Source organism: Siphateles boraxobius, unplaced genomic scaffold (assembly GCF_051911475.1).
Source record: "Siphateles boraxobius isolate OS27281-9 unplaced genomic scaffold, OSU_SipBor_1 30, whole genome shotgun sequence".
Lineage (NCBI taxonomy): Eukaryota > Metazoa > Chordata > Actinopteri > Cypriniformes > Leuciscidae > Siphateles > Siphateles boraxobius.
Window position 1 is genome coordinate 10,300,844 of NW_027508920.1, and position 15,647 is coordinate 10,316,490.

A 15,647-nucleotide genomic window follows, 5' to 3' on the forward strand; every position below is an offset into this window, starting at 1 on the left:
TCCCAACTTTCTGAAGGGGAAAGGGAGAGGGGTCGGCAACATCAGTTATGCTTTTACTGTGGTGAAGCAGGCCATCGCAGTCTGCGATGACCACACAAATCCCAAGTTATTCCCAGGGTAAATATCGAACATTTCTCCTTACTCAGTAACAAATCATTTACTTTACCCATTACTCTCAGGACTGACACATTTGTTCTTGAATTAACAGCGATGATTGACTCTGGAGCTGCTCTGAATTTGATAAATAAGGACATTGTCACGAAGTATAACATCCCCATGCCACCATGTACCCCACCTATCAAAATCAAGGCCATCGATGACACACTCATTGGAGAGGGGATCACTCATCAAACAAAAACTTTCACACTTAATGTTGGTTTGCTGCATCAAGAGTCTATCACATTGTATATTGTTGATTCTCCCAAATGAGAGATCATCCCTGGCTATCTGTTCACGACCCTGACATTTCCTGGTATCATGGTGAGCTGACTCATTGGTCCACATTTTGTCAAAATCACTGCTTCCCCACTGCACCACAACCATGTCTCACAACCAGCATTGAAAGTCCAGATACCCTCAAGACTGTGAACATACCCGCCTATTACTACAATCTTTCTGAAGTCTTTAGCAAAACCAAGGCCGCACAGCTACCACCACACCGACCCTGGGACTGTGCTATTGATCTGCTTCCCAATGCCATGCCTCCCAAAAGCAAAGTTTGCCCTCTCTCCCGTACCGAAAGTCAAGCAATGGAAGACTATATTGAAGAGGCTCTGCACTCAGGTTTTATTCGTCCATCTACATCTCCAGCAGCTGCAGGGTTCTTCTATGTTGAAAAGAAGGATGGAGGACTAAGACCCTGCATCGATTACAGAGGACTAAATAATGTGAGTGTCAAATTTTGTTATCCCCTTCCTTTAGCACCCTCTGCCCTATAACAGCTCCGGGAAACCACCATTTTCACTAAACTGGACCTAAGAAGTGCCTACAACTTAATTAGGATAAGAGAAGGTGATGAAGGTGATGAATGGAAGACTGCTTTTCTCACCACTTGGCACTATGAGTACCAAGTTATTCCGTATGGGATGGCCAACTCACCCGCCATCTTCCAGTCATTCATCAATGAAATCTTCAAGGACCTTCTCAACCAGTTTGTGGTAGCCTATATTGACGACATTCTCATCTACTCCAAGTCTGAGGCAGAGCATATCAACCATGTTAAAACCGTCCTTTCTCGATTACTCGAAAATCAGCTCTGTCAAAGCAGAAAAATGTGAATTCCATGTTAATCAAACCACGTTTCTAGGCTACCACATAAGTCACCATGGAGTAAAAATGGATGAATTAAAAGTTCAAGCAGTCACTGAATGGCCCCAACCCACAACAGTCAAGGAATTACAAAGATTCTTAGGCTTTGCAAACTTCTACAGACGTTTCATCCGCAACTACAGTACCATAGCGTCCCCCCTAACCTTACTTCAAAAAAGTAAACCCACAAATCTAAGCTGGAATAAAGAAGCCACCAATGCCTTTATCATACTGAAAGAAAGATTCACCTCTTCTGAAACACCCAGACCCCAGTTTACCTTGTATAGTAGAAGTAGATAACTCCGACTGTGGAATCGGGGCAGTACTCTCACAGAGACACGGTCAACCAGGCAAACTGCATCCATGTGCATTCTTTTCAAGAAAACTAACCGCCGCTGAACGGAATTATGATGTGGGGAACAAGGAATTGCTATCCATGAAGGCAGCCATCGAGGAGTGGCGACATTGGTTGGAGGGAGCAGTCCACCCATTTCTAATCATCACAGATCATAAGAATTTGGAATATATCAAAAGTGCAAAACGTCTTAACCCACGCCAATCTCGTTGGGCTTTATTCTTTACCCGCTTCCAGTTTACAGTCACCTATCGACCCGGCAGTAAGAACTGTAAAGCAGATGCCCTCTCCAGACGATACGACCTTCCCACAGAACATCTCACCACAGAACCCATCCTTCCTCACTCTATCATCCTCGCTCCAGTTTCCTGGGACATCATGGAGGAATTACAACAAGAACAACAACGTGAACCACAACCCGCTCACTGCCCTCAGGACAAACAGTACATACCACTATGTCTACGACAACGTATCATGCAATGGATCCACACTTCCATTAGTGCAGGCCACCCCGGTATTTCGTGTACTATTCGTCTGCTACAAAATTAATTTTGGTGGCCTGCAATGGCCAAAGAGGTCACCACTTATGTAAAGTCTTGTCCAGTCTGTGCCCAGTCCAAAACCCCTAAAGAATTACCCTCCGGTCTCCTACAACCACTACCCATTCCACAACGCCCATGGTCCCACCTATCCATAGACTTTGTCACTGATCTACCTCCCTCCGACAATTGTACCACTATTCTAGTCGTTATAGACCGTTTCTCAAAATCCTGTCGTCTAGTCCCATTAAAAGGACTACCTACCGCCATGGAAACAGCCCAAGCCCTGTTCCACCATGTCTTCAGAGTATATGGTCTCCCAGAAGAAATTGTCAGCGATCGAGGCACACAATTCACTTCCCAAGTCTGGAGAGCTTCTGCAAACAACTGGATATCAACGTTAGTCTCACATCAGGATATCATCCTCAAGCTAACGGCCAAGTTGAACGCCTCAACCAAGAAATCGGCAGATACCTACGAACCTACTGCAGTCGAGAACAACATCGATGGTCTGAGTTTCTACCTTGGGCAGAATATGCTCAGAACTCTCTCACACACAAATACACAGGCCTGACCCCCTTCCAGTGCGTCCTGGGGTTCCAACCTCCCTTGTTCCCGTGGTCTGGCGAGCCTTCCTCAGTCCCAGCGGTGGACGACTGGATCCAACGTAGCGAGAGGGTGTGGGACAGTGCACACGTCCGTCTCCAGCGGGCCGTGAGAACACAGGAGTTCCAGGCCAACAGACGACGTCGTCCACATCCTCCCTACCAACAAGGACAACAGGTCTGGCTCTCGACAAAGAACATCAAGTTACGGCTGCCAAGCAGGAAGCTCAGTCCAAGGTATGTTGGCACTTTTAAGATTCTCAAGAGAATTAATAAGGTAACTTACCAATTGGAGCTTCATGATAATTACCGTATCTCTCCCTCCTCAAACCGGTCCACCCGAATGCTGACCCTGGCCATGAGACCCCAGAACCACCACCTCCATTGGACATTGATGGAACTCCTGCTTATCAAGTGAATGAGTTACTAGACTCAAGACGAAGAGAGGGTTGGCTCCAATATCTGGTGGACTGTGAGGGCTATGGACCTGAGGAGAGATCGTGGGTAGCCGCCCGGGACATTTTGGATCCATCTCTCATCGAGGAATTTCATCGAGCCAGACCTGACCGACCAGCGTCACGACCACGGGGACGCCCACGTCGAGCTCCAGGAGTCGCTCCTAGAGGAGGGGGTTCTGTAATGCCAAACCAGCAGAGGGAGCCCTCACCTGAGTACTGACTGTGTTCCACTCCCTCTGCTTCTTCTGCCCAGATATTCCTGTTTGACTGATATTTAACCAGAGACCATTCTTAAACTCATTGCTAAGTATTGCCAGTTTACCTGCCTTACCGAGCTTTATTTCCTGTTGATCCTGCTTGTTTACTGTGTATGATTCTGCCTGGTTACCTGTTTTTCGATTTTTCTGGATTATCCTCTTTGTTTTGGTTGCCTGATCGGACTGTTTTTGCTTGGACCTTTTGCCTGCCTACTCACTCTTGCCTGTTGGAATTCCCCTTTGTATGTTGAAAGATCTGACTGCTACCTTGGTTTTGACCCTCTGCCTGCCTTATCGTATTTGTTTGTGGAAACTGTCTTTAATAAACTTCCGCACATGGATTCTCACTTAGCCTCAGCGTCCTCGTTACACAATGGTAAACAAGCATAAATCAGCCTGATCTAGCATGGTTCAATTCAGTAGCTAGGTCTGGTGGATGATATAGCAAGACAGCAAACATTGCTTAAAGCAGAATGTAGTTTGTGTTGGTGCATATTGGATGCTGAACAAACTGTAAATGATAAAAATGATTGAACTGCAAACCTTAGCCTGAACCGTGCTGTCGTTCAAGGCCTTCTTCAGAGCTTGAGTAAACCCTCGAGGGAGATTCTGCTTCAAAATACTGTCTAGACGACTCCTTCGTAACTGTACAGACAACACTGTCATAGACGGAAAAATAAAGAGTTATAGTATTTTCTTTGAAGAATATATGTTTATTTATGTTTCTAATCAACAGAAACCATTTAACCAGGAAGGAACTTTGTAAAAAATGACCATGGTAGCCTGTAGTTTTCGCCTAAAATAAACTACTGTTACTCTTCATAAATTAATATCAATAAGATATATACTGTATATTGTATTTATCAACTAAGGCATTTGAACAGAGGGAAATGGATGAGCAAATGTTCCCGAATCCATAATAAGACCAAGACCATGGAAATATGGTCCACAAGTTGATTATCGAGTACTACGACATTGTAATTCACGAATCTCCTACATTAACTATTATGATAACAAATAGCATTCAGTATTCATTATTATTCATTAACTGAAAGTAGGACTTTACATGTACAGAAGATTTATTCAATGTATGTTAAGCATGAATGACGGCAGCAGTAGCAAATTACACTAAATGTTGTACTGGACCGGTCTCAATCTCAAGTCCAAGACAATCTTTTCAACGCTTGGTCTTGTCGTGGATTTGGGAGTATGTGGACTAGGATTTGACTTCTGGTCTCAGCCTTGCCCCGAAGGAGCTGGTCTCTACTATACACTGAAAAAAAACTTTTTGTATGAATGATTTTCACTTTTAGGAAAGACATATTTTTGATTAATATAAAATCCAAATTTAGGGTTTGAACCAAACCAAACCAAAAAAAGTATTACGTATTAGTAGACTGTAGAAGACTGTTAGGTTAGGGTTTGGTGTTAGGGTTCAGGTAAGTAGAATAAGCAGACATGTTTTTGCAAAGTTACTTATTGTCAATAGAATGTCTGTTGGGGGACCATGAAAATAAAGCTTTAGCAGATATTAAACAAAGTCTTCTAATATTTTAATGACTGCTAGTTTACATGTAGTTGCAAAGTTACGTATAGTTAGTATAATGTCTAAAGTGGTCCATTTGAACAAAGGGTCATTAAAGAGTAAATAAAGTGTTTTAAGTTTTTGAGTGACTTCTGAGCAATCACACCTGTTTTTATCCACATCTTGTCCGTGATGTTACATCCCAGCAGTGTGCCCTCAGTAGCAGCAGCTCTTGGAGGACCTAAAGTGCTTTTTGAAGGGTCAAATTTAGCACTCTTTGAGGTGAAAGCAGATGATATTCTAGGTGTTGTCTTTGGAGATTCTGGGAGAATAGTTGTAGTTCTAATAATGGTCCTTGGTGTTTTAGGGTGTCGTTTAGAAGCCGATGACTTGGTAGTGCTAATCTGATCTGTGGTTGTCATAAAAGGGATGCTGGTTGTGGTAACAGTATTGCTGATAAATGTAGTAGGTTGAGATATGATAGTAGTTGTAATGGCTGGCCGTTCTTGTTGTGTGTCCACAGCTGTAGCTGAAGGTCTACTGGGTGGAGCTGTGTTTTCCTCAGATGGGTATCTGCTAGAATCACTGGCTTTATTGTGAGGGTCTGCAACTATGGATGTGGCCACAGGTTCCACCAGCTCAGATATCCACACTGAAACAACAAAATATTTGAGGTGAGGGAGGTGAGAAGGTGACTGTAGAGAGCAATGAAGATGGTGAATGTGAAGTAATGATTATGTTGATGGTTACAATGATGAGATGATGATGGCGATGATGGTGAGAGTTATGGTAACAATGCTGGTTAGGAAGTGTATAAAATGTAATAAGGACAATAATTTAATAAGCATTAGTTATCATAGGTTTTGTATGTGAAATCCAGATTTTTTTTCATGTTTTTGAAAACAATATTTTATGCTCACAATGCTGAGCATCAAATCAGCATTTTAAAATGATGAAAAAGGACCTCGTGACAATGAAGACTGGAGTAATGGCTGCTGAAAATTCTACTTTGCCATCACAGGCCATTACATTTCAAAATATATTAAAATAGAAAACGTCTCAGGTTACGTATGTAACCCTGGTTCCCTGAGAGGGAACGAGACGCTGCGTTGAGACGCAGTGGGAACGCTCTGAGTGATTGCGTCGTGAAGCACATGTATAATCAGTCCAATGGAAGAGCGAGACGTCATAGGCGGGTGACGTCATAGACCAGGAAGCTATAAAGCACACCTGAAAACAGACCGCGACAGCTTCTAAAAAGCCTAAAGCAAGTCGATCAGGGCATGCAGGAAGTATGGCAGGAGAACGCAGCGTCTCAATCCCTCTCAGGGAACCAGGGTTACATACGTAACCTGAGACTTCCCCTTTCAAGGGAACTGATTGCTCAGTTCCCTTTCAAGGGAAAAGACCAGGTGCCTCATGTATCAATCTTGCGTACGCACAAAAACTTTGCTTACGCCAGCTTTCACGCTCACGGTCGGATGTACTAACAGTGAAATTAACGTGAGAATGTGCGTTCCTCCACGCCAATTTCATGTCTGGCGTACGTACATTTCTCATAGTTTTTGTCAGTTGGCGACTCTTATAGGCAATAACATACACAGCGAATTGTTCTACAAGTCTATCGCACTACCACCTGTGGGAAGCATTGCTATTAATTTGCAATTTATAAAATAATTTACATATATTGTCACACGAGCCTAATGGGAATATTCTATCAATTATGCAATTAAGTAAGAACATATAAAAGCATATGCAAATTGATACAACCCTTAGTCTATGGCAATGGCAGCTTTGGCCTTATTAGAGGACATTGCTAATGGCAGAATCCGAAGAGAACGAGTTTTTAGGGACCACAATGATTTTCTGGCCCAGGATGATGACTGGCTTATCAGCCGTTTCAGATTTCCAAGGGCTATCCTCTTGGAGCTCTGTGCTGAGTTGGGTCCGAATCTAAAGAGAGAGACAGCGAGGAGCCACGCAATACCCGTTCCCTTGCAGGTGCTGACAATACTTGCTTTCCTGGCAACTGGTTCTTTCCAAAGGGAACTGGCAGACCACTCAGGAATAAGCCAGTCGTCTTTGAGCCGCTCAATGCCAGCGGTATGGGTCGGGATCATCCGCATGTCTACCAGGTATAAGGTTCCCATATGATGCAGTTGACCAGCCAAACATTAAAACGCAATTTGCAGCGATAGCCGGTTTTCCTAATGTAATCGGAGCGATCGACTGCACACACATTGCTATAAAGGCGCCATCTGAAGAAGAATTTGCATATGTGAATCGGAAACATTTCCATTCAATAAATGTGCAGATAATATTGGTTACCTTCGTGGCAGTCCTATAGTAAATCCTAGTCTCCCACAGCAGCAGATACTACTCCAGAGAGTAAGGTGTCCCCCATAATTGAGGCAACTCTCTGCTCAAAGGGTGTAAGTTCATCGACCCCTTTACCACTGCCTGTTCTGCCCACACTTTGTCGGTGCGCAGCACTTCTCCATTTAATGTCCACCTTTATATCAGACCATTTCTTTTTAAGTCCATTTACAGTGCGACTTTCAGATCCCACCGCATTGACGGCATCAGCCAAACTCTCCCACTCATATTTTTTCCTTTTGTTATTAATTCCGGAGGACAATTAAAGTTCCAAATATTTTTTTTTTCTCGTTTCTACCTCCGATAGTAGCACCTCCGATTCACTTTCTGTAAAGTTTCACTTCTTGCCGCTTGCTTTAGCCATTTTCTTACTCCTTTCTTTTGCCAAAGTGGACTCATTACCATATTTAAATGTATTTAATTAAGGGAGGAGACTGGGTAGGGCGTTGTGCTCGTGCATGTGCGCTCATTTTTACGTTAATTGGGATGTACAAAGAGAATATGCGTGGGATCCTTCGTACGCAGAGATTCATACATCTGATTTTTTTTGTGCGTACGCACATTTACAGCTTTGTCCGTACGCAATGTTTTAGTATGAATTCAACGCAAGTCTTTGTACATGAGGCCCCAGGGTGTTATACTAGACCGCAATGTTACAAGAACAGCCTTTTTCCACCTTAGAAACATTGCTAAGCTACGTAACATGCTATCTGTTTCTGATGCAGAAAAGTTAGTTCATGCATTCATGACCTCGAGACTAGATTACTGTAATGCTTTATTAGCTGGCTGTCCTTCATCCTCAATAAACAAGCTACAGTTAGTGCAAAATGCAGCTGCTAGAGTTCTTGCTAGGTCAAGAAAATATGATCATATAACACCAATTTTATCATCTCTACACTGGTTACCAATTAAGTTCCGTATAAATTACAAAGTATTACTACTGACCTATAAAGCCCTAAATGGTTTAGCTCCTGTGTATTTAATGGACCTTCTATCGCCCTACAATGCATCTAGTTCTTTAAGATCACTAAATTCAAGGCTTCTGGTCATTCCTAGGATATCTAAGTCCACTAAAGGAGGGAGGGCGTTCTCGCATTTAGCTCCTAAACTCTGGAATAGCCTTCCTGATATTGTTCAAGGCTCAGACTCGCTGTCCCAGTGTAAAACTAGATTAAAGACGCCTCTTTAGCCAAGCATTCACATAATGCTTACCTTTTACACCACTGTTGAATCAGATCGAATGCATTAATATTATGAACAGCAGCTATGCTAATTATCTCCCATCTGCTCTTCTGCTGTTATCTCGGGACGCTAGTAGCGTTCGTCAGCTCCAGTTTGTATCCAGCCTCTCACGGAGACTTCAGATGCCCCAACACCTGCGATGAGATGACTAAACGCCTGTGAAGAGACGACTCGACGCCTGTGTAGAGACGACTCAACGCCGGCGATATGTTATGCCCTAAATTACTACATGATTAACTAACTGTATTTTTTCTATGTAAATTTCTGAAATGCACTTTCTGTAAAGCTGCTTTGAAACTATATGTATTGTGAAAAGCGCTATACAAATAAATTTGAATTGAATTGAACTCGAGCTGCGTTGAGACAAGGTGGGAACCCCATACCCACTACGCCATAATGAGAAATGCCCGTTCTGTGTGAAGTCCTTGCGTACAATAAGAAGCGAGCAACCTAGACCCGGGAGTGGAGAGGTCTAGGTCGTAAAATCTGACAAATATATGTGGTGAGGACCAGCCTGCCACATTACAAATGTCCTGAAGGGAAACACCCGAAATTAAAGCCTTAGAGCCAACTATAATCCTAGTAGAATGGGTCCAAACAGCCATAGGTGAAGGCTGTCCGGCCGCTTCATAAGCAAGTGAGATAGCCTCAACTACCCACTTGCTCATTACCTGTCTCGATGCAGGGCAACCTTTCTTGGTTGAACCGAAGCAGACAAATAACTGCTCTGATCTATGCCACAGGGCAGCTCTTTGAACGTAGACATCCAAAGCCCTAACGGGACATAATAGATTGAGACTTTCCTGATCTGGGGTATTAAAAGGTGGAGGGCAAAAAGCCTGCAGCACAATAGGACCCACCATATTAGTGGGGACCTTAGGAATGTAACCTGGCCAAGGGTGTAAAGATGCTTTCACCCTACCAGGTGCAAATTCAAAACATGAAGGAGCCACCGACAGGGCTTGCAGATCTCCAATTCTCTTGATAGAAGAAATAGCAAGTAGAAATAGAGTTTTTAGTTTAAGGAACTTCTCTGAAACCTCTTCAATTGGCTCAAAGGGAGCCAAGGCCAGACCCTCAAGTACAATGGCCAAATCCCAAATCCAGTGCTCTAGAGTGCAGTGCAGGCCTCAGCCTCAATGTACCATGGAGAAAACAAATAATAAGAGGATCTCTCTCAAAGAAGAAGCCCCCAGAGGGGTGCGATAAGCAGATATAGCCGCAACGTACACCTTAAAGGTGGAGGGAGATAATCCAGCAGAGAAACGGTCTTGTAGGAAATAGAGAACTGTACCAACCGGGCAATTAACAGGATTAAAAAACGTTCTCCACACCATGTAGAGAACAATTTCCATTTCAATGAATATAGTTTTCTCGTGGAAGGAGCCCTTGATTGAAGGATGGTCTCAACGAACTCAGTAGAGAGACCAGATTCTAAGAGCTAGGCCCCCTCAGAGGCCAAGCCCAAAGTTTCCACAACGCCAGGTGAGGGTGAAATATCATGCCCCCCGCTTGGGACAGTATGTCCCTTCTGATAAGAATATCCACAGGAGAGCCGTCCAGAAGGGACACTAAGTCCGAGAACCACACTCTGGCCGGCCAGTGCGGGGCTACTAATAATAGATGAGCCTCTTCCTGGCGAACCCTCTCCAGGACCCCCCGGAGCATTGATATCGGAGGGAATAAGTACAGGTGCAGCCTCGGTACACCTGCACCATAGCGTCCAGTCCGAGAGGAGCTGGATATGTGAGGGAGAACCATAGCGGACAATGGGTTGTATTGTAAGATGTGAAAAGATCGACTTAAGCTTGACCAAAGTTCTCTCATAGGAGCTCCACCATCCCGGGGTGAAGTCTCCATTCCCTGGGCCTCAGCCCCTGCCTTGACAGGATATCTGCTCCCACATTCAGACACCCTGGAATATATACTGCCCTGAGTGACAGTAATTTCCCCTGGGCCCATAGGAGGATCTGATGAGCCAGTTTGCATAATAATCGGGCCCTCAGACCCCCCTGATGGTTGATTTAAGAGACCCCCGATGTGTTGTCTGTGCGGACAAGCACATGATGGCCTCTCAGGCCTGGCAGGAAGTATTTGAGAGCCTGAAATACCGCCATCATCTCTAATCGGTTTATATCCTAAGATAGCTGATGGTCCTGCCAGAGACCTGTCGCCGAGCGGCCACTCATGACCGCCCCCCCCCAGCCTGTAAGGGAAGCATCCGTCGATAGCTTTATGCGTCGACAAGAATACTTGACCCTGTGCGAGGAACCAAGGTTTCTTCCACATGACCAAGGCACGTAGGCATTGCCACGTGACCTTGACCGTGCGAAACGGATTTCCCCTCGGAGAAACCCCTTGGTCCTGAGCCACCACTGCAGGGGTCTCATGTACAGAAGGCCAAAAGTAATTACGTTGGACGCAGCTGCCATGAGACCCAACAGTCTCTGAAACTGTTTCATAGTGAGTGACTGGCCTAGTTTTACCCTCTTTACGGCTGTGAGAATCGCAGAAATACGTGCTGGAGACAATCGTGCTTGCATAGTTGTCGAATTCCACACCACCCCTAGAAAAGTGGTCCTCTGGGCTGGGAGGAGCACACTCTTCTTGGTGTTTAGCCACAACCCCAACCTCTTTATGTGAGACAGAACAACATCTCGATGCTGAACTGCCAACTGCTCGGATTGAGCTAGGATCAACCAGTCTTCGATATAATTTAATACGCAAATGCCCTGGAGTCTCATAGGAGCCAGCGCTGCATCCACGCATTTTGTAAAGGTGTGGGGTTATAAACCTAGGCCGAACGGAAGGACCCGATATTAGTATGCTTCGCCCTTGAAAGCAAACCTCAGGAACTTCCTGTGATGAGAATCTATGGATACATGAAAGTAAGCGTCCTTCAAGTCTATTGTGACAAACCAGTCCTCAGACTGAATCTGTGATACAATCTGTTTGAGTGTAAGCATCTTGAACTTGAGTTTCTAAACTCTGCTGTTTAAATGACGCAGACCTAGAATATGACGCAACCCCCCATCCTTCTTGGGAACGATGAAGTAACGGCTGTAAAACCCTGACCCTCTGCTGGGAGGAGAAACCCTTTCTATAGCCCCTTTTTGCAGAAGCATCAGTACTTCTTGCTCCATGACCCGGGGCTGCTCTGGGTCCACCACTGTGGGAAGAACCCCTTGAAATCTGGGCGGACGAGAACCGAACTGAATTCTGTAACCCTTTTCTATTATATGCAGGACCCATTGAGAAATATTTGGCAGTAGCTTCCACGCTGCCAGAAATTCTACTAAGGGGACCAGTCTCTCGAGACTGGCCTCGGGATTTGGTTGAACAGACACTTCGGTGCCCTGAAGCGGCAAACCGGAAGGGAACAACCGAACTGACCGTTCTACGACGGTCCTCAGAGGATCATATGGGGACGCTGACACCTCGGTGCCCTGAAGCGGTGAACCGGCAGGGAACAACCGATGTGGGACCACTGCGACTCTCCTCAGAGAATCGCTCCCCAGAGGGCGCCGAGGAGGAACGATTTCTCGAAATCGTCCCTGCCCTGAGGGGACCACCCTCAGAAGTCTGACACCCTGGGCGTCAGGACTTCTTCTTAGCCCAAGCCTTCTTAGAGATGACAGTCCTCAGATCTTGCCTACCCCTAGCTGGCCTGGACTGCGACCGCCACCCAGGTTCCCCAGATTGTGGAGGAGCCCGAGTGGCGACGCTCTGTTTTTGATGCACTCTGTGCTGTGAGGAGCTTTTACTCGGACGAGACTGCTCGGATTTAATAATCACTTTCTGCCCAGCAGTCTCGGGGACATCGAAACGTCGAGGAAGAAACTTCTGGAACGCAGCAGATTGCTTTTTTGACTCTTGAAACCTATCGACGACACAGTTGATAGCGTCGCCGAACAAACTTGAAGGCGAAAGCGGGGCGTCCAGAAGAACAGACCTATTATCTTTTATATCGGAAAGATGTAGCTAAAGATGCCGCTCCATGGCCACCAGGGCGGCCATAGAACGGCCCACTGATTTGGCCGTCTCCTTGGTGGCCCGGAGAGACAGGTCTGTTGCGCAACGCAATATTTGAATTGCGTCAGCGCTGACTTCCTCACGTTCATCGATTTCCTTCAGCAGATCAGCTTGGTATGCCTGCAGTATAGACATAGTGTGCAGACATGACGCAGCCTGACCTGCTGCCAAATAAGCTTTACCCACCAGCGAAGATGTCGATTTTAAAGGCTTGGTGGGTAACGTCGGGGCTTTAACGATGACGCTGACTCGGGAGAGAGATAGCTCGCGAGCGTCTAATAACAATAATCAGAAGCACCCAAAACACTACTATAATAAGATGTTTGCGGGTTAAACACTCTGAATGAAGCCGGTTTATTCCACGATCTCGACACCTCAGTGTGGAGATCGGGAAAAAACGGGAGTCCCCGACGTGGAGGCTCTGTTCTAGATGGTAAAAATCTTTCATCTAGTAAACTCTTTTTAATAAACCACTCAGAATCATCGGCTGGTCATTCAATATTTAATTTACCTACAGCACGAGATAAAAACTCCATAAGCTCCTTATCACCAGAGGTATGAGCTGGCGAAGACTCATAATCCCCCATATCAATACTGATGACATCCATATCCTCAGAACTGGATAGCCTCAGCATTGGTGCCTCGACCTGGGTAGGAGAAGCCGCAGCGCGGGCTCCTTCTTGGGCAGAGGCACTGGATCCAGCAGGTAAGGGCTGAGAAAGGGTGGGGCCCATCTCAAGCCCCGCTACTAGATCCATATGCGAAGCCCAGGATGAAAGCCGCAGCTGTGCCTCAGCAACAGCGGGACCCGCACCTCGGGGAACGCAAACCGAACCGTCCTCCTCGAAGAACGCCCGGCGAGAGCGGAGCGTCCTCACAGACAGCTTCTCGCAATGCTCACAGTCAGCTCCCTTGAGAACTGACTGGCCATGCTCCACTCCCAAACAAGCAACACAAAGCTGATGTGTGTCCCCATCCGTGATGAAACGAGGGCAAGGAACAACACAACGCTTGAATTCTTGTTTTGCAATATATATATATATATATATATATATATATATATATATATAGATAGATAGATAGATAGATAGATAGATAGATAGATAGATAGATAGATAGATAGATAGATATAGATAGATAGATAGATAGATAGATATAGTGTGCTTGTGACAGACAACAATAAATAGACAAGGACAGTATACAGTCGCGGTCTGTTTTCAGGTGTGCTTTATGCAGTAGGTACTCAACCAGAATGCCTATTACCGCCGCGACTTGTACCGCGGCAAATCCACCGCGGCAAAAATAATCCAGTCTCATTTCAAAGTCGTTTGCGAAATGAACGCCAGGTGGCGCAAAGGGGCATTTAGCAAAACAGCCGAAATTGCCACATTTTGAAACGTAACTGCGGGGCTAATGTCAATTAACAGTAAGGATGAAATACTACATGGTAATTTCCAAATAATTTCAAAAGCAGTTCTGTTAATAATAAATAAATAAAAAACTTAATGGGGTTTCATATACCGGTAGGCTATGAAAGAGTTTTTAAAAACATGGTTGTAACAAGGTGCGATTTGCCAGTGGGGGTTCCAGTGGCCTTCATACATTCACGGCTTTTCACGTCACAAAGCGTTTTGAACGAAATATTGAAGTTTATAATTAAGTGTTTTGGCACACCACTCCGTGGCGTTACACATTATTCTAAAATTGTTTTTTATTCTGGCATGTTGAATTAGAGTTCGACAAACGCGACGGCGCGTTCACTTTAATTTATTTTTCTCATAACAGCTAAAAGAACTTAATAGGCTATAGCCTACTCCGTAATTTTTGGTCATACAGATAAGATATCATCTTTTAAAACTGTAAAAGTCTACAATAGGCTAACGATAAAATGTTTTCTCGCTCATGTGAGCGAACACACACCGGAGAAACAAACGTTTGGACATTTCACTTAGACTTCATGGCCAAGTGTAAGTACTTGCAGTTCGATCATTTAGATGACACGGGTTCAAATCTCCAACAAACATTGGACTATTGTAAATTTTATATTAGCCTATTATGCATTTATATCCTATTATTAATGCAGAGAGATTTGTCTAGTTCTAAAACTCTGTTACACCATATAGCCTAGTTTTTTGCACCATGCATTTCCATTTTAGACAGGAACAAATAGTAGCCTATCCAACAGATTGACTTAACATCTTTATAATAATACCAATCGTAATTTCAAAAGCAGTTCTGTAAAAAAAAAAACAATATATATATATATATATATATATATATATATATATATATATAAATTACAAAAAATTAGCATATTGTGATAAAGTTCATTATTTTCCATAATGTAATGATAAAAATTAAACTTTCATATATTTTAGATTAATTGCACACCAACTGAAATATTTCAGGTCTTTTATTGTTTTAATACTGATGATTTTGGCATACAGCTCATGAAAACCCAAAATTCCTATCTCAAAAAATTAGCATATTTCATCCGGCGTGGCATGGATGCAATCAGCCTGTGGCACTGCTGAGGTGTTATGGAGGCCCAGGATGCTTCGATAGCGGCCTTAAGCTCATCCAGAGTGTTGGGTCTTGCGTCTCTCAACTTTCAATTCACAATATCCCACAGATTCTCTATGGGGTTCAGGTCAGGAGAGTTGGCAGGCCAATTGAGCACAGTAATACCATGCTCAGTAAACTATTTACCAGTGGTTTTGGCACTTTGAGCAGCACCCTCTTGCTTGAGGGTGTCAATGATGGCCTTCTGGACAGCAGTCAGGTCGGCAGTCTTACCCATGATTGCGGTTTTGACTAATGAAACAGGCTGGGAGTTTTTAAAAGCCTCAGGAATATTTTGCAGGTGTTTACAGTTAATTAGTTGATTCAGATGATTAGGTTAATAGCTCGTTTAGAGACCCTTTTCAAGATATGCGAATTTTGGGTTTTC

General features: G+C 44.3%; 1 protein-coding gene across 1 annotated transcript in view; it reads right to left on the reverse strand.

Annotated features, from left to right (window-relative positions):
* The window catches only part of kiaa1549lb (KIAA1549-like b), a 338,844-nt gene that overhangs the window by 218,543 nt on the left and 104,654 nt on the right, over window positions 1-15,647 (reverse strand). Inside the window, exons 3-4 of the mRNA XM_077248220.1 lie at window positions 5,214-5,699; window positions 4,066-4,181 (exon numbers count right to left, since the gene is read on the reverse strand). Coding sequence (XP_077104335.1) covers window positions 4,066-4,181; window positions 5,214-5,699 — 602 coding nt within the window. The remainder of the gene's footprint in view (window positions 1-4,065; window positions 4,182-5,213; window positions 5,700-15,647) is intronic.